This window comes from Sciurus vulgaris (assembly GCF_902686455.1).
Source record: "Sciurus vulgaris genome assembly, chromosome: 11".
NCBI classification, from domain to species: domain Eukaryota; kingdom Metazoa; phylum Chordata; class Mammalia; order Rodentia; family Sciuridae; genus Sciurus; species Sciurus vulgaris.
Window position 1 is genome coordinate 4,894,605 of NC_136472.1, and position 26,979 is coordinate 4,921,583.

Here is a 26,979-nt window from a genome sequence, read left to right on the forward strand (position 1 = left end):
GGACACAAGCAGCATGATGGTGCCTGTGGCTACGGGTCTCACCGCTTCACTGAAGTGCAGCGGACTGACCAGAAGACCAAGAGCGTCAGGATGACCACACACCAACCATCCACGGTTTACAGAGGCACCCCTCAATCACAAGATCACAGGCAAAGACCCAGAAAGAAAGCGATGTGGCAAACACTGGGCAGTGCCAGGGACGGGGGACACCTTGGGATGACCACGTTGCCTCTACCAAGGGGACCAAAGTTCTGCGTTTGTACCAGAACAATCTCAAGACACATGAAAATCAAGAGCTACAAGGAGAAAGAGCCAGCTCCACCATCACAGGGATACGTCTCTCAGTGACTGACACAACGAATACTCAAGAGTCAGGTGTGACCGTGCTGCCCGGTGCACAGCCCCACACACCACCAGCACCACATGGAGCTGCGTGACACACACAAGCACACGCCAGGTCTGAAAGATGCAGCACAGTGAAGAGAACGCAAATTCCTGTTTTTAATGATGAAAATGATGGACGTGATAGGATTTGGGGGCTAAGTAAACTATATCATTAAGCTTAATTTCACCTACTTCTTTCTGCTTTAATGAGGTCACTGGAATCTGAATCACACAACCAGCACAGCTGATCGAGGTGACAAGGAAAGGCTGTATATCAGCACTCACTGTTTTCAAGTGCCAAGGAAGCACGGGACAGAAGTGACCAGCACTGGGCTGTTAGGACAGTCAGCATATCTCAAGGAGCAAGTGATGCAGTGTCTAGGGATCCTATGGGAATCACACTGTCAATCAACAGACAACGGGAGCCCCAATATCACAAGGCCACACAATGTACTTCTAAAACTTTAATTCAAAAAGTTACCACAACGAAAATCAGACACTATTTTTGCGTATAAGACAGTGAAATCTCACATCAAAAACTTGTGGGCTGTAGCTAAAAGTGTGCTTGAGGGAAACTTACAGGCTTAAGTACACTAGAAAAGAAGAAAAGCTAAAATCAGTGAAGTATCTACTCAAGAAACCAGGAAAGAGAACAGCAAAGAAAAAACAGAAGGCAGAAGGAAGAAAAAGAACACATAACACCAAAAGAGGAGAAACAGAAAAATAAAGCCAAAACTTGGTTCTCTGGCAGTTTACAAAATTTACAAACTCCTAGCAAGGCTGTTTCAGAGACAAGGCACGAATTGCCAATATCAAGAATTAGTAAAAGGGGAGGTCACTACAGATCTTGCAGATAATGAGGATACTACAAACCACTTCACACCTATAAACTGGGAAGTCTGGATGGCCTGGACAAAACCCTGTGGAAAAAAATGCCTTGCCTAAACAGACACAAGAAGAAATGCTATATCAGAAAAATCTGATTTCTACCTATAATATTGATTCTGAAATTTTTCCTTCTCACATGGCTATACCAGCTGGTCAATAAGTTCTTCCAAACATTTGTGGAGAAAAACACCAAGTTCACATGAAGTCTTCCAGGGAATAGAAAAACAAGAAACTTCACACCTTTTTTTTTTCACAAAACCAACATAAGCTTGATTAAAAACAAGAAGTATACAGGAAAGCACAATTACTGGTCCATCTCTCTCATGAAAACAACGACAATAATCCTAAACGAATTATGACCAAATAAAACCCAGCACAAAGAGACTAGAAGCTGGGCACAGTGGTACATGCCTGTAATCCCAGCTACCCAAGAGGCCAAAGCAGGAGAATGGCAAATTCGAGGCCAGCCTGGGCAACTAAGCAAGACCCTGTCTCAAAATAAAAAATAAAAAGGGGCTAAGGATGTAGTTCAGTGGTTAAGTGCCCCTGGGTTCAATCCCTAGTAGCAAAAAATAAAGAAAGAAAAGAGCTGAAGATGTAGCTCAGTGGTAGAGTGCTCCCAGGTTCAATCCCCAGTATTGTAAAGCAAAAACAAAAACAGAAACAAGCTAGAGATCATGTTGGAATTTTTCTAGAACTGCAAATTTAAAGTCAAATTGGGTTGGGAAGGGAGTTTACTGGCAGAGTACTTGCCTACCAAACGAAAGGCCCTGGGTTCAATATCCAGCTCTGCAAAAATTTTAAAAAGATCATCAAATAACAGAAAAAGCACATAATTGTCTGAAAAGATGCAGAAAACAAATGTGAGGAATTCAATAATCACTCATAATTAAAAAAAAAATCTTAGTAAAGTAGGCATAGAGAAGAATTTTCATATTTTGATAGAGAATATCTACAAAAACCCTAAATAACACTTAACAGGTGACACAGTGAAACTTTCCCTGGTTACTGGGAATAAGACAAGGACACTTGTACTCACCACTTCAACACTGTACTGGATTTCTCGGCCAGTGTAATAAGGCAAGAAAAAGAAAAATGGTTTTAGCACATGGGAAACAAAAAGAAATCGCCAAACATGCCAAGAATCAGTTCTCTCTATAAAAACAATAAACAATTACATAGCTACTACATGTCTGTAAATACTGAAGACCAGTATTTTAAAAAGGTGTCCTTTCTTGCACTAGGATGCTGATTAAGTGTAGTTCCAGGAGCTGGGGTTGGGCTCAGAGGTAGGGTGCCTGCCTGGTATGTGTGAGGCCCTGGGTTCGACAATTCTCAGCACCACATAATAATAAATTAATAAAAAAAAAAGGTCCATTGACAACTAAAAATATATTTTAAAAAAATGCAGTCCCAATTAAAAACCCAGCACTTGGATTTTTTTTTTTTTTTTTTGGGGGGGGCAGCAAAATTGCTAAGCAGATTTTAAAATTTATCTGAAAACACTAAGGACAAAGATCAGCTAAGAAAATTCTGAAGAGTAAAGGTGAAGAACTTAAATGATCAACTCTCAAGACCAAGTAAGTCTATAATAGTTTACAGGGTGGTACTTGTGAAAATACGACAAAAAAGAACAATGCAGCAGAATCCAGAAACAGACCATATGTTCAGTCCCCTGAGGAGGCGACAGAGATGGCACTGGGAAACACTGGGAAAAAGAATGGTCTTCTTCATGAATTAAAACTGGGTCAACCAGGTATCCTCAGGTGAAAAAAAAAAATTGAGGCCCCTATCTCCCACCACAAACAAAATCATCTTCAAATAGAAATAAACAAGGAGCTTTTACAAGATGATAAAACAGGATCTTCACAAACCTGGCCTAGCAGACTTCTTAAACAGGGAATAAAATGCATTGAATATTGCTGAAAAGACTGATCAACTGAACATATTAAAATTTTCGATTTTGCTTTTCAGAAGATATACTGAGAGTGAAATGGCAAGCACAAGAGTATGAAACAGTCTGGTGTGTGTGTGTGTAGATACGTAAAGAACTCCTTCAAACAAAATGTATGACCCACCCAACTTAACTCACAAAGGCCGACAGCGACAGCCCCAGCCCACGTGTGCTACAGAGCCAGGAAGCAGCAATTCGGACGGCACCAACTGCCTCTCCCAAACACCCTCCACAGCTAACACAGGAGCACACACAATGCCCGTGTGACCAACACGTGGACAGCTGCTTGATCACACTGATAGTGGCAGCAAATAGTCACAACTGCCACTTTTGCTGGTGTGTCCCAAGGCTGAGCAAAAGCACACACCATCACTCTAAAGTCCACTCCCTGTGCACACACCACAGAAATTTACCACATCTGCACAAAAAACAAGAATATTCAGGGTAGCATTTATAAAAACACAACCAAATGTTCATAACAGCAAAAAGAACAAACCATGGTATATTCGTACTCTGGCATAGAGCATGTTACAGGAGATGACACAGGTGCATCTCATAATGTTGGGTGAACGAATCAATAAACAAAAATACACACATTATCCTACTTATAGAAAAATCAAGAGCAGGTAAAAGATCAATAAAAAAAAAAAAATTAAGGGCTGGGGATATAGCTCAGTTGGTAGAGTGCTTGCCCTATAAGCACAAAGCCCTGGGTTCAATCCCCAGTACCACAAAAAAAAAAAAAAAAAAAAATTAAGAACATTCTGCCAAGTGGAGTGGTGCAGGCCTGTAATCCCGGCAGCTCGGAAGGCTGAGGCAGGAGGATTGCAACTCTGAGGCTAGCCTCATCAATTTAAAGAAACCCTAAGCAACTAAGTGAGACCCTGTCTCAAAATAAAAAATTAAAAGGGTTGAGGATATGGTTCAAGGGTAAAGCACTGCTAGGTTCAATCCCCAGAAATAAAACAAAACAAAACAAAAGTCAGGATTCTTTTAAGAATTAGGACAGGATGACTGAGACTCAGCAGGAGGGACTTGCAAGAAGCCTGGTGACATCCCACCTCCTGATCTGGGTAGTGATCCACAGAGTCAACTTTGCAGAACGTTCAGAGATGTATACTCTATGAATGTTTCTGATATATGCCACAGGTTTATTTTTGTTGTTGTTGTTTTGGTACCAGGGATTGAACCCAGGGCTGCTTAACCACTGAGCTACATCCCCAGCTGGTTTTTTTTTGTTTGTTTTTTTTTGAGACAAGGTCTCAATAAATTGCTGAGGCTGGCTTTGAACTTGCAATCCTCCTGCCTCAGCCTCCTGAGTTGCTGGTATTTTAGGCATGTGCTACTGTGCCCACACAGCTGATGTTTTAATGCACACCCTGATTTGCCTATCTGAGGACCTAAGAGAACACACTCAGTTACTTGATACACAAGATCTATGTGGTCACACTATTAGCCACCCAAAGATGAGCCCAAGTTCAGGAAATTTACTTCATGGCTCCTGTGCTTCTAAAATGCTGAAATCAGATGGTGACATCAACTGTTGGTATCATTACATTATCTACTCAACTGGGCATTTCCAGGTTGCTATGCTGAGCAACCATCTCCCCAGCAGGTGTAGATATGCCCACAGCCCAAGACTAACCACAAAATTCCTGTCACTTCCCCGCCATGTCCTAGGTACCCATTCTTTCCCAAAAGTACCCTATCAAATACCTAAGTATCAGATAAACGCTTCAGTGTGTGTACCTCAGATGACACTAAAACAAAAAGTTGCATGTGGTGTGGTGCCCACACCTGTAATCCCAGCTGCCGAGGAGGCTAAGGCAGGGAGATCCCAAGTGTGAGGCACTCTCTCAAACTACAAAGGCCTGGATATGCAGCTCAGTGGCAGTCGCCTGGTATGTGCAAGATCCTGGTTTCGGTTCCAGTACTCCCCATCAAAAACTACAATTACAAAAACAAAACAACCAGAAATTTGCAAATATGTGCAATAAAATCCTGGTAAAACATAAACTGGCCAATCCTTTTAGGCCTGCAGTAATAAAATCTGACGTAAATAAGCTTCTTAATTTATAAGACTTTAGTCAGAAAAATCTTAATGATTCTCTAGGAACAAAAAAGGAACACATAGCACTAACATCAAATTATCGTTTCTATAAAGGAAGTTCAAATGTTTGGCTTATGACTCTTTCAGGAGACTTGACTACAGCCAAGAAACACATTAAGGCTAGTAATTATTCATCTGCAAATTTACACTGCAGACCCACCGTGGGAGCATCAACCTATGCCTGCACAGGTCCACCTGCATGCACCATAAAGGCACCTATTATGAAGGAGTGAAATGGCACCCAGACAGCTCACAACCCAAGTAGCCTACCTAACTCCCACGATGCCGTGTGCCACACACCTTATGAATCTCTCTGTCAACTTTTGCCCTTTACCTACCATTAAATTCTCACTTAATTCCGTAAGAGAAGGTTTTGAAACACCAGTCCAAACGTACATTCTTAAAGCAACAACCTTAGTTGTCCCAAGCTTTAAAATTCTCATCTGCCAAGGAGAAAGACCCTAAGAAATCAACTTCTAGTCTTCTATTCCCTAAAACAAATGATTTACAAAACACAGGTGAGCCAGACAGTGACACAGTCCTGTCATCAAAGCAACTAGGGAGGCTGAGGAAAGAGGATTGCCAGTTCAAGGCCAGGCTCAGAAACTTAAGAGAGCCCTGTCTCAAATAAAAAATAAAAAGGGCTGGGAACACAGTGCAGTAGTAAAGTGCCCCTGGATTCTGGGTTCAATTCCCAGTGCTAATAAACAAAGCACAAATGTTTTGACAAAGGTACTTTGTCAAAACATTTCTGTGAAATCAGTTCTACTTGTCTATTCAATTTCATTAGGAATTGGAAATCCATGGAAATACACACACAATCCCCGAGGTAAAATCCATGAGCGGTCCACCATTAGCAATAAAAGGCCGAGGACAACAGGATGGAGGACACCACAGAGCTTGGCTGCTTCATGGCCTTTCTGTAAAAACTTCGAAGCATTTTTCCAAATCTAGGTAGTTCCCCAAAGACAGGAATGAAAGCGATGAGGTGTTTCCACAGGACTCTGGAGAACTCCAGTTTGTCTCCCTAAGAAGTCTGATCCCTGGGAACTCTGTATGTGCTCACCAACACCGGGAACACCAACGTGCAGCTAACGCGTTAGCACAAGACACTCGAGGGACAACCGTAGCTTCGGGTTCAAAGGGGCATACCTGTGGCAGTGCCGTGCTGAGCTGTCTCTGCAGGGAGTCCCTTTCGTGGCCAACCTCGTGCAGCTTCCCCTGGGTCAACGCCAATGTTTCTTGAGTCTCCCTCAGTGTGTCCAGAAGACGGTCCCTTTCTTCTAGCATGGAGACCATGAGTTGTTCAAAATGGGAATCTGCGTCTGGCTGTGAGGGGGAGCCGGACCCATGGCTGCCGCTTCCTCCTGGGGGGCCTTCTGCTTCACTGATGGTCGGCATCACCTCGCACATCATCTTGAAACCAAAGACCCGGACCAGAGTCATTAAGGGCAGAACACAGGCTCCCACCGACCTGCACCTGCACCAATCCCTGCCGCTAACCAACAGCAGGTCCAGGCTCCGTGCTCCCGGCTCCGCTGTGCTCCGCACGCACCCGCCGGGAGGACCGGCTCAGGGCGGGAGCACGCCACCTGGAGCCACTGGCGGAGGCGACCACCCGGGGCAGGAGGGAGGCAGGGGCTTGCCGCGCCCTTCGGGAGCACCCGGCGGGGGTGCTTCTGCGAAGCGCGACTCTCCAGTTGTCCAGAACAAGTGTGCTCCTGTTGCCCACTTGCCCCAACTTCCCGGTGGGGTGGACAGAGCCACAACGCAGGCCACCCAAGCAGGTCTCGAAAAGCACCCAAGGGGCGCACGGCAGGAGCCGGCCACCGGCGGCCGGCAGGAACGTGTGCGGCCAGCTCCTGGACGGACTGACGGCTCCCCGAATTCTTGGGCCGGATCAGGTGAGCGCTCCCGGGAGCGGACTCGCTAAGGGCCGGGAGAGGTGTTTTCCGATGGCCGCGGGGCTGGTCCGTCCACCTAACTTACGTAAGTTTACGGCCAAAAAAGGGCGACACCACCATGGACACGGCGGGCCCGCGGGCCGGGGCGGCCGGGCAGGACGCCTCGGGGAAAGGCGAGCTCCAGCGCCGCGGCCGGGACCGCGCACCTGGCGGGGCCTCCGCGTGCCCGCGGCCGGCGCTGCGCGCGCGAGCGGCCACAGGTGCGCGGCCTCGCGTCCCGCCGCCGCCCGCCGCCCGCCCGCGCTGACACCGGTGCCCGCCCGCCGCGCTGCCTCGGTCTCCCGCTCCTCACCTTGCTCGCCGGCGGGCGCGGCCAGGAGGCTCCGCGGCGGGCGCGGCGGCGGCGCGCTCCTGACGAGCTCGGGGCCAACGAAGGCGGCCCGCGGCCGGCGTCCGCGCCCCCACGCGCGGACCGGGCCCGCCGCCCCAGTCACGAAGGCCGGCCCGCGGCCGGACACTGGCGAGCGCAGAGGAGCGGGCCCGGCGGCGCGTCGCCGGCGTCAACGTGCCCGACGTCGGGCGCGTCGGCGCGAGCGTCAGCGCCGCCCCGGGGGGGCTCGGAGGGCCGCGGCCCGAGTGCGCACGCGCCGCCTTCGCGGGAGAGGGCGGGCGGCGCCTCGCGGGCGCTGATTGGCTGGACACGGCCGGAGCCCCGCCCTCTGGCCACGCCCCGGCGGTGGCCGACAGAGCCGCAGGTGCGAACTCAGGTGGGCGCTCGGAGCCCCAGCGCTCGGCGCTGTCCCAGGTCTGCCCCCGCGGCCGCGGGGTCACGGGGCTCTAACTCGGCGTCTGCGGGCGTCAGGCACTGAGCCAGATTTCGCAAATGTCACGTCCACACAGCTCTCCGGATCGGAGCTAGTCGGAGCTGAAGTCACCTGCCCAGAGTAGGGAGCGCTCGGAGCCCTTCCATCCGAGCCAGGTCTCCTGCGAACTGTTCCTTCGGACTCGAAGGACGCGGTGTCCACGCAAGACCCATTTACCGAGCGCTACCTGCTGTACCTGGGGAGGCAAAGATGAGCAGCGTGTGATTTTGAGGCTCCCGGCGCTGTGTGGAGAGGTCAGACTGCGAAGCCCGGGCGTAAATGCTTCACCTCCCTTGGTTCCTTTTACTCTGCATCGGGAATCTGGGCAACTCGGGAAGCCCACCGGAATTCAGTGCCTCGCTGTAGGATGGGAAAATGAGGTATGCCTGCCAGCAACGCTGTGTTGAGAAATGGAAGTGAAACACAAGGAGTTGAGAACCTGGCCTGGAGGCCCTCTGTGCATCGGGGTCATTTTTATCCTCTCTGCAAACATTTCTAAACGCCTACTGTGTGCCAAGACCTGTGCTAAATCTTGCAGGCGCGGAGATTAAGAAATGTGCCTTTAATAAACAGAAGAGCGCACACTCTTCACAAACCCAAATGTCGAGCTATCTTTGCAGTTCACCAGGACCTAAATGGCCCACAAACAGAGATTGCTTGTGTAGTTGGTGGTGAGGCAGCCAGAGCCCCTGAACAGTTCAAGTCTGAGGAAAGGCTACATGGGGTGAGAGGGCCAGGAGGTGATCCCTTCCCAGGTCGATTCTGATTCCCATACTGTGAGTTCACCAAGAATAGGCACTGAGTGCACTAAGTGAACAGGATCTGGTACACTTCCTTTCAGTCATTCATTTGTTCAATATTTATGGAATATTTATTCATTACATGCCGAAGAACTGCATAAATGTGAATTCATGAATGCACTTCCAGCCCTCAGTTTTTTGCTATCTTAAAGTTGTACAGATGTTCTGTGAGGTGTTCCTCAGGTGCCACTTGCCCTTCCAAGCCCCAGCAATTCTGCACAAGTCCCCAGTTCCTCTGGGCCAGGGCTTGGAAAGAATCCCAAGTCTTCTCAGAAGTACCTGCTTGCCCGTTATCGGCACCCATACCTGTCTCCTAAGAAAGTGGCATAATGCCAAAATGCAGTTCAACAGAGTAGACCATTCACAGCACGAGTATTTGTGCGGCATGCGCCAGCCAGGCCTGGGACATGTTCTGGGAATTCAAAACTGCCGAAGACGTAACTCCCACCCCAAGTTTGCAGCCTGGAGGGGAGAAGAGACCCTGACTATCTTGATGTCTGTCCTGTGAACAGTGTATGACTTGGCACTGTGGGACCACAGAGGAGGGAGGAGTCAGATCTCCAGCTGGCATGACAAGGAGTTTTTCCAGCAGAGAAGGGAGAAGCCCATTTGGTACTGCTTCAGGAAATCCCGGGTTTCATTCTTTCCCATTAACTCATTTTGTTCCCCCAGATTGCAAATCAGTAAGAGGGAAGTTGTAAGGGACCTAAATGACCCACAAATAGAGATTGCTTCAATCATGCACTTGCAAGTCACAGAAAACTTGGCTGACAATCACTGTCATATTTTAGATAACTGCCTAACAACAGGAAGACTTCTGCATCCTGATTGTGGTGGTAGTTACCTATTTGCCAACAGCAGTTGGCAAATCTCAAGAACTACGCTGATATGTGAAGTTTGCCCTAGTTTTAGTAAATGGGGGGAAATCCTGCAAAAAAAGCAAGATTCAAACAAATATCCATCGTGTGCACCTAATTCAAAAAACAGCCTCTGTTGGGCTGGGTTGTGGCTCAGTGGTAGAGCTCTCGCCTAGCACATGTGAGGCACTGGGTTGGATCCTCAGCACTGCATCAAAAGAAATAAATAAAATAAAGGTATTGTGTCCACCTACAACTAAAAGAAATTTTTTAAAAAAGTCTCTGTTGAGGTGAAGAATATATTGCTTAAAATTTATTATCTTGTATTTGAAAACTCTAGACTTATTAATTATATATAACTTTAACAAAATTAGTTTATATGAAATGAAATATTTTTGAAAAGTGAAGCTAAATTTCATGTCAACTTTGTCAAAGAAAACCATATCTATAGATAAAAATAGGTTACTATTTTAATAGGTTACTATTTTTAGTTTTTCAGGTCTCTCCCCACCACACATACACATATATGACGGTGGTTAGAGTTTCCCTTTCCTTCTTTGTGCCAATTTGTATTTTCCAGATACTTTATTGTGAATGTGCATTACTTTTATCATTAGGAAAACCTCCCAAGAAAGTTCCTTTGATAAAACCAAAGCAAGAAAGGACCGTGAGGAATTGCTTTCAGGAAGCTAAAATGGCTTTGATCTATACCACCCAAGTACACTCTCCCAAAAGCTTTTGTCTGAAGCACATTTCGGAGTTGGGTGGTAGCCCTAGAAGGCTCTGTCAGGAAAACAATGAGGATGGAAATGTTTTCCCTCCAGTTCTTCGAAGAGCCTGCAGTGGAGGAAGCAGAAAATTTACTACCATACCCGGTTCTGATCTCTCAAAGGAGGCTGCTGCGGAGGCCTGCAGAGGCTCTCTGGAAGGCATCTGGATGGTGTAGCTTCTGCGGGTTTGGTTTGGTTCCTGTGCTGGAAGCTTAGTGCCCAGCATGGTGGTGTTCAGAGATGATACACACTTTCAAATGTGGGGCTCCTGGAAGGAGATGAGGTCAGGCGGGGCTGGGGCCCAGAGGAGTGACAGTGAGTTGTTACATAAAGAGCAAGGTCCCCCAGGCACTGTGGCACACACCTGTAATCTCAGCCACTCCAGAGGCTGAAACAGGAGGATGGCAAGTTGGAGGCCAGCCTGGGCCACTTAGGGAGACCCTTTTTCGAAGGGGCTGGGGATGCAGCTCAGTGGCACAGTACCTGGCCAACAGGCGCGAGGCCCTGGGTTTGGCCCCAGGACCGGCGGTGGCGGCGGTGGCGCAGGGAAGACACGGCTCTGGGGCATCTCAGCCTCCAGCATGGCTGCCACTCGTTCTCACTGCTGTGTGCACTCAGGCTGTAAAGGCTCTGGACAACCTCTGTGAGCACACGTGCAGCCACCACAGGGAAGCCCCCCAGATCACAGCCCACCCTGGGGCTCGCCTTCATCTCCACCTGTCTCCTTCCCGTCAACTGGGAACAAGGACGCCGGCTTCCCCGGCCCCACTGGAGCCTCACGGTAGGCTCCCTACAGCTGCAGTAAGAGGGGCCCACGGTGGCACTGCCCACTGGCTGCCTGCTGGCCCCCACACCCTCAGGTCCTCCCACTCAGTGGTGACAGGGAGAATCTGGAGGCAGCCCCTGATTGGAATTTTGGCTCCGCTTCTTCCTCCTTGCTGTGTCCTCCCAAACAAGTTGCTTGATGTCTCTGAGCCTTGGTGTCCCCATCCGTAAAGCAGGGATGACAGTCCCATCTCAGATCAGGGGTGGGTTGGGAAGCACTAGAGGGAGCCCCTCTTATTGAACCATGCCCATCCCGTCCATCCCTCGTCCCAAAGGTGAATCGCCTTGGTCCCATTCCACTAGCATCTTGTTCCCTTTGCCCTGATAGGCTAGGAGCTGCCTGAGACCCTGTTCTCATCAGTAATACGGGAAAATGTCCAGGCACTCTGGGATCTTAATCTCCGATAAAAGAGAGAGCCGTAGAAAGTCTGCCCCTTTCTCACTCGGGAACTCTGCCCCGAGGACTGGGGCTGTGGCCGCCATCTTGACATCATGAAGGACGACTCTGCCCACAGTCTTTCCACAAAATTCCTTCCTACCGTTTCTCAGGAAATGTATGTTCCTCCCAACCCAACAGCGAGAAAAACAGAGCAGGAGATGGAGAAAAGGGGGCTGGGGAGTAGCTTGGTGAGAGAGCACTCCGGGGGTCATTCACCAGGACCACGAAAAGGAAGGGGGGTATGATCATCCTCCTTGGAGACAACCTAACAGTGAACACGGAGACATCACTGGTTCAAAGGAACCCACTGACGTCAGTCCACACAGGCGGGAAGTGCTGTCACTGGCATTCAAGGTTAAGGTTGAGACTCTTGAAAGAGCCTGTGGGAGAGGACCAGCAGACCCCCGGCCCCGCCTCCAAGAGCCATTCTTACCCACAAAACAAAGCCCACGTGTGCACATCCACGGGGAATCTACAGGGTGTCCTGAGAAGGCAGCACAGGGACCCTGAGATGGCCCCTCTGGTGGCCCTGCAGGTGCGCGCCCTCGCCCACCCAGCACCCTCCAGCACCTGAGCCTCCACTCTGGGCGCAGGCTTTTTGTGATGCAGGTGAACTCGGTTCAGCATTACAAAAGGAACCCAAGGCGGGACCCTCCAGGCCTCGGGAGCCAAAGACAGACATGGCGGCCCCAGCTGTGAGGCCTGGGAGCCAGTGTTTAAGGGACAAAGTCTCAGGTCTACAAGATGAAGACACTTCTGGGGTGGGGTAGGGACGGCTGTGCCAGGCCACCCAAGCCCTCAGCGCCACTGGCCTGCGGGCTTGAAGATGCTGGTGGTGGGAGATGGCGTGTCGCGTAGATTTCACCACGGTTCGGACCAGTACCCAGGCCCTCCCTGTTGCCCATGCTTCTGGACACTCTCCTAAGGAATTTTTCTGCAGCCGGAATATTTGTCAGGGAACAGATCAAGATCATCAGATTGGTCAGGCGCAGTGGTGTACGCTGTGACCCCAGAGACCGAGGCTGAGGCAAGAGGATTGTGAGATCGAGTCCAGCCTCAGCAACTTAGCAGGACCCTGTCCCACTTTACGACAATAAAGATCTAAAAGAGCTGAGGATGTCGCTCAGCAGCAAAGTGCCTCTAGGTTCATTTCCAAGACCAAAAACAAAACGACGCAAAAATACTATTATCAGATTGGGCAACCATCTTTTAAATGTTAGATATTTGTAGAATTATAATTACATTTTAAAAATTACACTTTTTTGGTAACTGTCCCCTTCTTTCAATGTTTTCTATTATCAAATGTCTAGAGCAGACAGAGATCATAGTTTGCATGCTGTTAAAACACAGAATATTACCAAAATATGTTGATTTACAATAAGTAGAAACCATAACCATGTACTTATGAGATGTGTGTGTGTGTGTGTGTGTGTGTGTGTGTGTGTGTGGGTGCACACGCGCGTGTGCGTTTATTCAAGAAGAACCTCTGAACCTACTTCTTAGGGTACCTATTATTATTGTGTGTGTGTGTGTGTGGTGCTGGGGATTGAACCCAGGGCCTTGTGTTTGCAAGGCAAGCACTCTACCAACTGAGCTATCTCCCCCGCCCGGAACCCATTATTATTAAAAATATATAAAAACAGTGCTTTGAAAACCTGTGGAAGGACCTAGGGTTTGGGGACAGTCTGATTCGTATTCCCCAGATGAAGACTGACATCTGTTGGGAATGTGATGTTTTCCTGTGCTGGGGATGGAACACAGGCCTCGCACCTGCGCGGCGAGCACTGGCCACTGAGTCACACCCCTCCGTCCGCTGGCACTTGGAAGCCACCCCGAAGGAAGACCCTGCGTAGGCTGAGCCCCCGGCCGCCTCTGTGGCGTGCTCAGTGACGCGTGCTGCCCGTGTGCTCTCGGCACCGCGGGGGCTTCGGAGGCTGCAGGCAGTGCAGCACGGCCAGAAGGGGTCCCCTCCTCCCTGATGCTTCTGGAACTTCAGGGCTCATCACCTACGGCTTCAACAGGTTGCTGTGATTCTTACACGTTTCATTCATGTGCCACTGCATGCTGGTCCCCAGGCCAGAGCTGGAAATACATCAGTAAACCCAGACTGCAGAATGCCCGGTCCAGGCCAAGAAGCTGGCGAACAGACAAGAAACCTACGTCCGGATGAGGCTCATCAGACGGGGCGAGTGAGTTGGATGCACCACTTTGAGGCGCAGAGGTGAGCTGGCCCGAGCGTCCTAGGAAGAACGGCCCTCCTGTGCCTCCCATTCCACAGAAGTGAGCCTCCCCTGAGAGAAGCCAGCGGGGTCGAAGGACCAGCACAGGTGGAAGGCTGATGACACCCATCTGGGCCCTGGTGGCCCTTGGCTCTTCATCTTGGAGGGTCAGTCTGTAAACAGGATGTTGGTCTGGAATCAAAGGCTTGGTGTTTTGTGTGAAAAACTGGAAATTGCTGAAGGGTTTGTGTCCCAGACGGGAACGGGCGTGACTCTGCTTGGCTGCCGTCATGAAGCACAGCAGCCGGGCTTCAGCAGCAGGCAACCACTGTCCGCTGTCCAGGATCCAGGTGTCACCGCCTGGTGTCTTCTACGTGTCAGGGCTGGGGCTCCTTCCCCACACGCACCTCACGGAGCCTCCCGTCCCTGTGGGTTCACAGCTCTGGAGGGCTGGGCTTCTCCACGGGGCCAAGAGGAAATGCATGGCGTCTCTTTACAGGAGGATTCCCGCGACCCGTCCCGCATGGTAAAGCTGTGCAGTGGACCCATAGCCACTGACGAAGTGGCCTTACTCAGGACTGCACACAGGACAGTGGGGCCCTAGCGCCCAGGAGAGGTGCCAAGGGTGGGAACCCTCCTCGACCAGGAGCTGGACCAGGGCACCGTCTGTCCACCTGCACGGCTGACGGTGTGGGTCTTGGCGTGAAGCAGGTGCTCAGGCATCATGGAGGGGTGGGCTGCAGGGGACAAGCACGTGGAGGGCTCCCTCCTACTGCGCTGGCTGGGACCCACTAAGTACGTCTGGAGGACCTTCCTGTCTGTAGTGGACTGGCGCCCCCCGCAAAGAGCCCACACCCCAGCCTCACTCCCAGTCAGGGTCCTTGTGAACATACAGAAGGAACCCGGGATGAAACCACGCGGGTAGAGTGGTCGCGTACTCAGGAGAGGAGGGGACACGAGGCTCGTGGGGAAAGGCCTGTGAAGACAGAGCCACGTGGTCACAAGCCAGAGGACACCAGGGCGGGCTGGCTGGCTGGAAGCCACCAGTGGCTGGAGAGAGACCTGGAACAGAGCGTCCCTCGCAGTCTCCAGCAGGAGCCCACCGTGCTGCTACCACCCGTTAGGCTACTGGCCTCCATCCACGGGGAAAAATCCTGCTGTCTGGAGACCCCCAGTGCGTGGCTGCTGTCGCCCCAGACTCGCACGTGGTGACGTGTGCACTCAGGCCTCACCCGTCAACCCTGCGTGTCCCGAACACACATCCTGCGTACACCAGAGCTCAGCTGGCATGAGGGGAAGAGGAAAACAAGGCTTGGGGCCCTGGGCCCTGGGGGCAGAGTGGCAGGGCCGTGGGCGGTCAGGAGCCACAGGCAGGGTGGCTGGTCCAGCATGCTTTATGTATTTATTTATTACTTATTTACTTATCTGTGGTACTGGGGGTTGAGCCCCAGCCCCAGCCCTGTTTTAAATTGTAGGACAGGGTCTTGCTCAGTTGCTGAGGCTGGCCTCAAACTTGGGATCCTGCTGCCTCAGCCTCCTGCGTTCCTGGGAGTCCACAGTGCCCAGCTAAAAGGATATGTGTGTGTGTCTGTGTGTTTGGTGCTGGGTATCGACCCTAGGGCTTGCGTGTGCCAGGCAGGCACTCTGCCGCCGGGCCTGGTGCCAGCCCATGTTTGTCTGCTAAGTGGGCAGCTGACATGTGGGCACCCACGTTAGGACGATGGTGACTTTCACCTTGCCAAACGCCACCTCTACTCGGAGTCAGCGAGACAGTGGAAGGTCCTGAGCAGGCACAGGACTTGGTCCAGCATTACATGTGCTTGGCCTAAGAAGCCTGTGGCCGAGGGCCGGCCCCAAGGCCGCCTGAGCGGGGCTTCTTGCTTTGGGATGGCCCTCCTCATCAGTCCCAGGGCACCCGATGTGCAGCCAGCTGGCCCGAGGGCGGCCGAGTCCTTTCCAGAGAGAAAATGAGTGGCTCCTCTCGTCGTGAGTGGCACCTGACGTGGTTCTCGGCACACCCTGAACCCCGATGTGGGCGGCTTGGCTTTTGCTTACAGACCAGAGGCTCATGGTGCCCCTGCCTCATCCCCGAGTAGCTGAAAACAGGCTCTTTTGGCCCCTGACCCATTTCTCACCATTCAACGTCGACCCCAGGAACTGGACTTGGCAGGGCTGCTGCTGCCCACACACAGACTGCTTTCCAGGCAGTGCCTTCCCTAAGTGCTTCCAGGTAATGGCAGCATCTGCAGGATGGGACCGTGGTTGGGCTGCGAAGGCCGGGTGCCGTGAGCCTGCGGAGCCCTGGCCCTCGGCCGGAGCTCAAGCCACCTGCATCAGGAAAACCTCCAGCGATGCTGGCCCGGTTGTCGTGGTCCTCCCTGGCTTCCAGAGCACGCAGAAGGAAATCTAGATCTCACAGTTTTGTGCAGACAGGCCTCCTCTGTGGCCCTCAAACTTGTTGCACTGGTTCCGGCCCCAGGGCCCTTGCACGTTACTCTACCTGCCCAGCCCTTCATGAAGCTGATGGATCCCGGCCTGTGGGTTCCCAGGCTTCCCCTGGGAGGTCACCCTGTCAGGAGCCTTAGGCTCCTCGCTCTTTCCCTTCCCAGTGTTCTTTCCTTGCACCCGGCTGGTCTTGATCCTGGGGCAGTGGGGAGAAGCAGAGACCCTGGGCAGTGAGCTTAGATCTGTAGGGGCCGGGAGTGAGACGACAGGTCCTCTCCTGTCCTACCACACGTGATGTTCTGTGAGGCCGGGGTCTGAGTCACAGGTGGCCGAGGAGACGTGACTGACCCTCAAGGAAGCCGAGTTCTACAGTAAGAAAGAAGTACCAGGAGGTGGGTGTCCCAGAAGCATGGGGGATGGGAGGCACTGTCTGGTGGTCTTCCTGGAAGAAGGGACCTCTCAGGGGAGACAGTAAGGGTGGATTAGAATCTGTCACGTGAAGGGTAGCTGGACAGGCCAGTGCAGAGGCTGGGCAGCCCTTCCCCTGGCCTTCTTGGGCTTGGGCTCACTCTGCCCAGGGATGGGAAGCTCCTCCCTCCCACCCCTTCTCCTGAGGGGCAGCCTGAGGCCCCGGGGACACCCAGGAGACAGCAGAGAAGAGCCCAGCCACTCCCTGGGCGTGGGTGGGACGACAGCTCCCTCTCCCCCGTTCCCACGGCCTGACCTGTAGCCTCTCAGCTCCCTGTGCGTCAGCTCAGGAGGGGGCTGTGTGGGAGCAGGGCTGGCAGGCCCCTCGCTGGCCTCGCAGGGACTTGCCCAGAATAATAGGCTTCCGTCACCCTGAGAAAGATAACGAAGACCTCTAATAAAAACGAAGAAACAAACAGCGGGACCCCAGCACTGCAGGCAGGGCTGGGCATGGCCTCCCTGGTGGAGTGGGGCGTGCCTGGGGCCAGGAAGGGCAGCGGGCAGACGGGCGGTGGCCATTCCAGAGGGGAACCTCCTGACCCTCTGGCCCAGGGACTCAGGCCACACTTGTTCTGTGCCTGAAAGCAAAAGGCAGAACTGCCCAGGCCCCAGGCAGGGCCAGCTGCGGGCAACAGCAGGGAGCCCAGGGGCAGAGGCCCAGGCCCAGCCTGAGCTCCAGCTGGTGCTGCCCGAGCCCATTCAGCAACAAGCAGGGGTCCTCGGTCAGCCCGCAGCGTGTGCTCTGTGGGCACCAAGGTCTCTGGGGCCAGCCACCAGGCCTGACCCTGGCTCTCCAACTCCTGAGCCTCAGGTTTTCTCACCTTGACGTGGGTGTGACTGCAGGATGCAGCGTGCTGGCAGTGGGCTGTGGAACTGGACCAGCGGGTACGTGCGCCCGGCCACGGAAGGCCTGCGGGCTGGGAGGGGCAGAGGCCGCCCGCTGAACTCCTTACTGCTGCACAGTGGAGGCTGAACCTGGGCAGATGCGGGAAGGCGGCCAGGCTGAGCACAGCACCCTGGCAGGCCTAGAACCCAGAGTCCAGCTCAGCACCTCTGTTACGCGGCCCACAGCACCGGACCTCTGGAGGCCCCTATTCTCTGGTGACCCCTTAACATTGCTGAGGACTGCAACCCAGCCCTCTTCTCCTCCCCATCTGCTGTTTCTGGTCAATCATATCCTTTCCCAAAACTGCAATTACCACTTAGATGCCGCTGGCCCTGTGTTGGGGTGAATAGTGTGTCCCCCAAGTGCAGTGTCCACCTGGAATATCAGATTTGGAGAGACAGCTTTTGCTGATGGAATTGTTCAAGTGATTGTGGTCATGCTGCGGAAGGGTGGTCCTAACTCAGTGACTGGTGGCCTGGTAAGAGGCGAGGCCACGGGCCACCATGACGGAGGGGGTCGTAGTGGGGCAGCCGTAACCATGAGGACGAGGTGGCGGGACCACAGCCTCTGCAGGGAGCTTGGTGCCGGCTCCTCCTCCATTTGGACTTCCAGTCTGCCGGACTGGCAAGAGCAGATTTCTGCTGCGAGCCTCCTGGCGTGTGGCCATGTTTCGGTGGCGCAGAAGGCCAGCAGGCCCCTCACTCTGCCCCTCCGCCGCTGCCTCCTGAGCAGCCCACCCGCACCTCCTCCCGCCTGTCAGACACGGCCTCCCGCGGCCCTTGCAGAACAGCCCTGCACCAGGTCTCTGCACCACTGGGGCCCAAGCTGAATGCAACCACCACCCGAGCTGCCCTCCACCTGAGCTTGGAGCCTGCGCGTTCCCCCTCCCCAGTCTGAGCTGGAGACCAGGGACCTCCCCCAATGTGAGTGCGGGGCTGGGAGCTCGAGGGACCCCTGGTTTCCAGCACAACGCCCAGCCCGAGACACACTGCGGAGCGACTGGGACGCTGGAACACGCCTGGATGGCAGATGCCGTCAGGGTGGCAGTGACAGTGCCCGTGGCTAGGAGGAGAATGTCCCCATTCCCGGGCGATGCAGCGGAGGCACCGGGGGACCAAGCGCTGCTGCGCCTGCGCTGACCTCCAAATGGCTCAGAAACAGGAACCCGAGGCCTCACTACCTACTGGACAGCTTGCGACCCGCCCCTGACCGCAGTGTGCCCCAGCTGGCTTCCTGCAGTCCCAAGCACAAGGCAGCACTGCCGCGGTCCTCCAAAGGAACGTGCCCAGTTCCTTCCGACTGCTCTCGGGAGGCCGAGTTCAGATTTCCTCTGTGGCCAGTGGGGTCCTCCCACCTTCCCAGCCCCTCACTGCACCGCACCAGACTCCAGGCCGGCTGGGTGCCTCCACCGGTTGCTCTGGCTCCGCCCATGGGCAGTGGGCCCCACCCTCCTCCTCCAGGCCTGGACCTGGGCATCCAGTCCCTTGGCGCCTGCATGTGTGGTGTGAAGACTTTCCGACGGCGCCAGCGCCCCAGCCCCCTCTGGTCAGGGTGCTCAGCACTGTGACCAGAAGACCTGACCAGAGCAGCTTTAGAGGAGGGTACGTTTCCTGGAGTCTCTGGGTTTCAGAAGGCTCAGTCCACGGACAGCCAGCTCCAGTGCTCTGGGCCCAAGGGAGGCAGGACGTCAGGGCAGAACAGTGTGGCGGGGATCAGCTCAGGCTATGGCCACCAGGAAGCGGAGAGCGCTCCCTGCTCAGCAGGGACAAAATGACCCCCGGGTCCCCCCTCCTCCAGCCACACGGCCTGCCCAGTCACCGCCCGGCCATCCCTATGGGGTCAAGGCACCGACTAGGTTACAGCTCTCATAACCCAGTCACTTTGCCTCTGGACTCTCTTGCACTGTCACACACGAGCTTTGGGGGACACCCGACATCTGAACCACAGCACCACCTACAAGAAATCTCCACGAAGTGACCGTCTGGGACTGTCTGGTCATCACCCCTCACCTGGCACACTGTAGGTGCACACCAGGCGACCGACGGGGCAGCCAAAGGGGTGGGGGACGGATGGGGGAGGGCGGAGGGCAGAGGAAGGATGGATGATGGGAGGGGGGTGGGAGGGCCGAGGAGGGACGGTGACGGATGGAAGAGGGCGGAGGGAGGATGCAGGAAGGGCAGACGGGCCAGTGGGTGACCTGGCCCCGCAGCACCTCCTCAGCGCTCCAGGAGGCGAGGCGGCTGGCCCCGGGGGGGCAGTGCCGGCGCCCGCCGGCAGGACGGCAGACTGCTGAGGCTTAGCGAGCACTTCCTCCTTGCTGGGCACCAGCCCTGGCCCTTGGTCCTCGGGGCTGGGAGGGAAGCTGCGTGGCATCGGCAGCCGTCCCCTCACACGTGCCGCGACACCCACAGGTACAAAAGCGCGGACAGCGGCACGGCATTCCCGTCGCACGTCCAGAGGCCCTCGCAGACACAGCAGGCGCACCCTGAACTCGGGCTGAACTGGAGGCCACTGTACCGGAAGTCAAGGAGGCTGGGAGTTGCCCGATGCCTCAGGAACCAACGTGTCAATAAAGTCACGCCCGCCGTCCCAGCGCAGAGGGAGCAGAGGGCGAGGAAGGCAGCCCTCGGCAGAGGGTCCTGGGCGAGGGCCCAGAGGCGGGCAAACCACAGCACGTCTGAGGCCAGGGCAGACCTGGCCGGAGCCGAGGGCTCACCTCGGGGAGGAGGGATGACCTGAGGCTGGCAGAGACGTCACGCTGGGACGGGCAGCCAGGGAAGAGCGCAGGGCAAGGGGCAGCCCTGAGGCGGGAGGCCTGCGAGACAGGGAGGCTAAGCCCAGGCCACGCCAGGCCCCACCCGGACGGCTGGACCCGGCTCTACCTGCTGGTCCTCATGCAGGGTGCTGAGTCACCCCTGGCCCGAGGAGGGAACACGCCATCCTGCCACACAGCCAGCCAGGCAGCAGGGAGGGCCTGGCACGCCACCTCCCAGCGCGAGCACAGCATAGGTGCCCAGCCTGGTTTGACTTGCAGGAGCCTGAGGGGGTGGGGCAGCGTCCCGGCCCCTCCGTCCTCCTCCTGGCTTAGAATCAGGAGGCCTCGCTCCTGTCGGGGCTCCGAGCCTCCCTCCTCCCCCAGGTGAGAAGAAGACGCCGCCGGTGCCCAGGATGCCAGGAGCAGGGAGCCACCTGCACAGCCGGGGCACTGCGAGCGCTGGCCCGGCCTCTCCTCCTCCCCGAGCCCGCGCCTACACGCCTCGGAGATGAGACTGTGGCTGAGGACGGAGGGAGGGCTGGGGTCCCCGCGGAGCCCACGCAAGGCTGGCGAGCGCGGGGGCACCCCACCACCTCTGCACAGGCCATCTGCTCCTGGGAGGGCAGCGGTGGGAGGGGTCCCCTCGGGGTGTCCAGACCCCGCCTCAGGAGACCTCTGTTGCTGGCTGCTGCCAAGCCCTGGACACCAAGGAGCAGTGCTCACATGGCCAGGTGGCCCTACCGGCCCCGGGGGGCGTGGGCGCCAGATGACCAGAGGTACCTCTCAGAAGGGCGAAGTGGCTCTGGAGGCCTGCCATAGAGGTGCACTGGGGTTCTAGCACCGTCCAGCCACCAGATGGGCTGGAGGCCCTGCCCAGTGAGGTGAGGCCCAGAAGGGCCAGGGCACCTACTCCCGAGTGGCCTGGGTGGGCAGCAGACCCATGGGGTGGGGTACAACTGGGCTGTGGGGCCAGCGGGAGTTGGCAGGCCATGTGGGGGACCACCAAGCACTGGGTGGGTGCAGACGCGACGGGGGGCCGGCCTAGGCCCTGCGCCTGCCCTGCAGGGGTTGAGGTGGGAGGAGGAGGTCGTGCACTGTAGTTCAGGGAAGGGCGGGTGGCTGCTGGGCTGGGGAGGCTGTGCTGTGCCTGGCAGCATCACCCACCCAGAGCTCCCCAACATGAGCGCCACGGTGCTGTGTTATGCACGAGTAGACAGCTGGCACTCCACTCTGCTTCTCAGGAGAGGGAGCGAGGCTGGGAGCGGGAAGAGGACTGGGCAGCAGGGCCAGCCCAGGCTGTGAACCTCAGGGCTTCGACTCCTGCTGCCTCCAGGCTGTCCACAGCTGCCTGTGATGTTGCCTGTGCCTGTGGGGAGGTCCCCTGTGGCCCCTCCCAGAGGGGGACAGCACTGGCTCGGGCCAGGGAGCCACCTGGGCACCTGCTGCTGTGGTGCCCGGGCCGCCTGGGCCTCAGGCCTGGCCTCCTCACCTTCGGGAGCCTAATGCGGTCTTCTCTGTACGGCCTGTTTCCTGAGCTCAGCTGGGCCCAGCTCCCAGCTGGGGCACAGAAGCAGAGGTGAATCTGTGGGTCCCTGGTCCCCGAGGAAGACAGGCCAGTGACAGCCAGCCAGCATCCCACCACCTGCAAGGACAGGCTGGACGACGCGAGGGAGGTGAGGCTCCGTCTGGCAGTGGCAGGAGGCCAGCTTCTGCCCAGCAGCCCCTTGCCGTGCTCCGGAGCCCGGGACTCCCTTGAGGGAGGTGCCTGTGCCCCTTCCGCAGGCAAGGAGGACCCAGGACCGAGGCCAAGGCGCTCGAGCAGCCCAGGCCCTCCTGGCCAGCTGACATGGGGTGGCCCCCAGGCACGTGAGGGCCGGTACGCGTCTGCGTGCTGGACAGACGTCCTCCAGTGGAGGCTGGGTGACACGGAAGAGCATGGCAGAGCGAAGCCGGACGTGGAGCCCAGGCTGAGAGCGGCAAGCACCGCCTGCTGGACTCTGGACGCTCCCTACGGCCCTGGGAGGGCATGCCCGGGGCGGGGGTGGGAGGTGGTGGCAGGGCCTGGCAGCTTGGGATCCGGCCTCAGGCCGTGCTCCCGCCAGGCAGGCCAGCTGGTGGTGAGGTGAGAGGCCTGGCGTGGGTCACAGGCACGTGGGGGGAATGTCCTTCCCGTTCCGTTCCAGGTGTCCCTCAGAACAGACCGAGGAGGTGCCATCGGTGGGTGACGGCCGCTGCTGCCTGGAGCCAGCTAACAGCCCTGCACGGGCGTCCCGTCCACTCTCAGGACAGTCAGTTATCCTTATCCCTGCCCCAAGTGAGCCCGGGTTTGGTCAGGGTCGGCTCTGGCAAGTGTCTGAAATCTGCGAAGGGCGGCGTTTTTCGAAAGAGAACTGCCCTTCCCTGGCAGAGCGGTCCCATGGGCCCCGCGAGGGCTGGCGGGAGGCTGGGTCCTCAGGGAGGCTGGCTCCGCCTCCTCGTTACCCACATAACTGCCTGTGCCCCAGCTTTCCTGCTTGCATCCCAGGGAAAGGAAAAAAGAACAGGATGTGGAAGGGCACCCTGCCTTTGAGGACACGTCTAGGAAGCCCACACTCCGCCAGTTCAACTCCACGTGTAGAGTTGGGTCACGCCGCTCGGTTCTGCGGGCCTGTCTGCTGCACACAGCCCCGGGGACCTGGAGGAGAGCAGGAAGCCATGGACAGGGCTGGGACCCGGGCTCTCTGGCCCAGACTGTCTTCCTTCTAGATGGAGACACTGAGCTGCTTTTCTGATCTAAAACTACTGAGGGCCAGGGTGGGGCTCAGCAGCACGGCACGGGCCAGCACGGGCCAGGCCCTGGGTTCCAGCCCAGCGTCGCGAAAGCCTGCGTTAAACCAAGCTGACATGATCGAGGAAGAGGGCTACGCAAGCCAAGGCCCGGGTGGGACCTGGATGGGGCCCGAGGCACCTGTGGACCATCCACTCACTGGGCTTTGGGAAGCACAGGGGTGGTCACCTCAGTGGGGGCAGCTTGGGGTCATTTGTAGCTCTCTGGTCCCTGGGAGACAGGGGTCTGGGCAGGAGAGACAACAAGCAGGAGCCCAGGAGGAAGCAGGGATTGTTCTAGAAGGGAGGGCCTGGCCACAGCAGGGAGCCGGGAGGGAGAAGGCTGGGGGCACCTTGCTCCTGGGAAGGACGCAGGGACAGGCCACCCCAGGAAAGCTGCTAGGTCAGGCGGGCGCAGAGGGGGTCCTGCCTGCAGGACTGGTGGGGTGCAGGTTGCGAGGGATCTGAGGCTGCGGAGGGTGGGAAGCTGTGGGGGTGGGTTAGCGGGGCTCCGGGGGTCCAGGCGTCTGGGCCGAGCCCTGTGAGCCTGGGTGAGCCTTGTGAAGGGTCACAGGTGCCCCTCCCTGTGACGTCGGGAGAGCGTCCCCTGTCCCCACAGCTCAGTAAGCCACAACCGCTCTTCCCTCTAGGAGGGACGCTGCTCCCTGCCCCACGCCGATGCCAACAGCAGCGCTCGGCTCACGGGGTGAGGGAGTGAGGTGAGAGGGGAGGCTGGCCTCCTGGTCCCACCCAGCCGCCTCTGGCTCAGCGAGGGGACGTCCCAGACGAAGGGGTGCTGGGCACACAAGCTGCAGCCAGCTCTCAGGCTGCTCCCGCACCTCCTCGGAGGGGTCGGGTTGCACCCACCGCCCGACGCCTCGTGGCCTTGGTGCCTGGCCATCTGGAAGGGACATGGAGCCGGCCTGAGGGACAGCGCCAGGCCCCGCCAGCTGACACAAGAGGCGAGCCCCCAAGAACTCTGGGGAGCAAACAGAACCAGGAGACTGCGCGCCAGTGACCACAGGCTCCCGGGGGAGCGGGAGCGCAGATCCAGGAAGCTGGCCGCTTGGGTTCCGCATTTTCTAAAGCACAAGACGTCGGGCTGGGCTGTGGCTCAGTGGCAGAGCGCTTCTAGCATGTGGGGGGCGCTGGCTTCAGCCCTCAGCACCACACAAACCAACAGATAAAGGTACCCTGTCCGTCTATAGCTGAAGAGAAAGTTTTAAAAAAGAACAAACACACGCACCGGATTGTTAACAAAGGGGGCGGACTTAGCATCCTGGTCCTGTTTGAAATTCTTTTCTGACTCCTTTTGTCTAAGAGATGAGATCCAGGCCCTCCCTTCCCTCCAGGCTCCAGGTCCTCTCCTGGGCTTGCTGGAGCCCTTCCCACTAAATTGCTGGCTGCCCGGGGCCTTTGCACTTGCCTGCTGCTTTCTGTCCTGACCTGCTGGCAGGCGGGAAAACTCCTACCTATACTGCCAAACCCCACTCCAGAGGCCCTCCATGAAAAGGCAGCTTGGTGTCCTGGAGACAGTCTGGGACTCGGGGTCAGGGGCTCCACCTGAGACTGGACAGACCCCTGCAGCTCTCAGGACTCCCTCTTGGCTGGCCATGATTTCCCTGTTGGTCTCTACCGGCAGGAACTTGAGGCCTGGGAGCCACGTTTTGTTTGCCACCCTCTGAACACGCACAGAACAGGGACCAGCAGACGTCCCTGGGCTCCTTTCACTGCCTTGTGCCATGGCAGCAGGGCGTGGAGACAGCAGTGCCCGTTTCACCCTGGGAAATGGAGGGTGGGCATCAGCACCAGCCAACAGCAGGCGCTCACCAGCAGGGGGCTGTCCTGCTGCTCGAAGCCTCCACTCATCCAGTGGGGACAGGAGGCCAGCTGAGGGCCCGGCCTGCTAGGAGCACAGAGGGGGCACATGCCACCCCGGGAGCCACGTGGGATCGCCAGCGGGGGCTGGGAAAAAGACAACAAATCCACGGCAGAGCCCAGCAGACTAACGCACAGGCAAACCCACCCCACCACCCGCTCCTGCGGGAAGCCTGCGTGCCTCACGGCCCCTGGAGGAGGAAGCAGGAACACAGGGCTCCTTCTTGGGCGCTCAGCACTCCCAGGGGCTGGCTGGCTGGGAGCCACACCTGTGCCCCAGGCCAGGGTGCAGCTGGACGGGAGACCACCCTGTGGGCCTAGGCATGACGTGCACATCTCCTCATCTGAGATGGAAGATGCATGACAGGTGGGTCTGGCCTGAGCAGGTGGTGGGAGGCCAAATAGGACAATTAACTCTAGTGCTCAGCAGGGATGTTGACATGGCCCTCAGCCCCGGGCAGTAGGGGACTGGTCCTGGCTCCATCCAGGTCTGAGTCACTCTGGAAGAGGGGCTGGGTGTCTCTGAGCACATTTCCAGAAGGTTCTCCACGTGTCTGGCAGGCTGGGTGTGAGTGCTCTGGGGCGGGGCAGGCGAGGGAGCTCTGCTGTCACCCCCACCCCGCCTCCTGGCCTTGCCCCATCCTCACGTCCTCACAGGCCTGCAGCCCCGCCCCAGGTCCTGCTCCTGCCCGGGCCTCCTCCTGTCCAGCCCACTCTCTCGGAAGGGCTCCCGCCCGCCAAGCACTCCCGCGGGAGGCAGGGCCGTCCGTCCGAGCTGGCCGCAGCCCAGGCGCGCCCTCACCCCGCCACTGCTGCGGAGTCCTGGCCAATGGCCCACGCAGGGGCCCAACAAATCAGGTCCAACCCCAACGCCAAGCAGGAAAGGTCCCCGGGGAAGCGCGAGAGGAGCTTTAAACCCGGGCACCTGTCCTCAGCCCTTTTAGAGGGCAGGGGGCCACCGGCGGCGGCCAGCACGGGATCCCCCTCAGGTGTGGCCCGCCCCTGGTTATGACAGAAGGGGTCGCCTGGGGCCTCGCTCCCACAGGAAGGTTGCCATTGCCCCGGGAGGGCGCTTCCTCCCGACAGTGTCATGCAGGCCACGGAAGAGGTTGCAGCACTTCCTAGGGACCGCGGCCCCTTTGGGGCACTCCGTGTCCCACACCTGTGCCAAGCCCCAGGCACCCCTCGCATCTGCCCCAAGGCCCTCTGCACCATCACCCCACCACTCCAGGTGCCTCAGGCCCCAGGGACCCCTGGGCTCCTCAAGTCGCCTGCAGCAGAGGGGCCTGGAGCACGCACGCCCACCTCCACCGCGCCAGTGCCCGCTCCAGCTCCCGGGGGAAAGCCCTGCCGGGGTCCGCTGCCCTGGAAGGAAGAGCAGGAAGCTGCTCTGGTTCAGCAGCTCTCAGGGCAAGTTCTGAGAATGGCCACGGGCTCTAGCCCCCAAATGCCACGGTGACCTCTGCCGTGCTGCCCTGGGCAGCGGGCATCTCTGATGCCAGCCTGTGAATGAGCTTCGCGCCCCAGCTGGCCACTCCAGCCACGAGGAGGCGGCAAGCAGGCGGCGCATCCCCGTTGGGGACAGGGCGCCTGTGGGGGTTGCTTGGCCCTTGAAGGACCGCAGGAGCCGTGGGCATGGCCGCGGCCCTGTGCCCTCCAGCCCTCCAGCCCCTGCCTGCCTGCCCAAGGGCCCCTGCCTGGGCACCCCCTGCTCCACCAGAGACAGTCC

The 26,979-nt window shown here is 56.7% G+C and overlaps 1 protein-coding gene across 11 annotated transcripts in view; it reads right to left on the reverse strand.

The window, feature by feature from the left end:
* The window catches only part of PPFIA1 (PTPRF interacting protein alpha 1), an 87,704-nt gene extending 79,905 nt beyond the window's left edge, over positions 1-7,799 (reverse strand). For 4 of the 11 annotated variants that reach the window (XR_013757825.1, XM_079104914.1, XM_079104916.1 and 1 more), the window contains exons 1-2: positions 7,593-7,799; positions 6,489-6,752 (exon numbers count right to left, since the gene is read on the reverse strand). Coding sequence is in view for 10 of the 11 variants with exons in the window: in XM_079104914.1 (XP_078961040.1) it covers positions 6,489-6,752 (264 nt within the window). In the remaining variant the exon portion in view is untranslated. The remainder of the gene's footprint in view (positions 1-6,488; positions 6,753-7,592) is intronic. The other 7 variants (XM_079104913.1, XM_079104917.1, XM_079104915.1 and 4 more) reach the window with 3 other exon arrangements.
* Between the last annotated feature and the right edge of the window lie 19,180 nt (positions 7,800-26,979).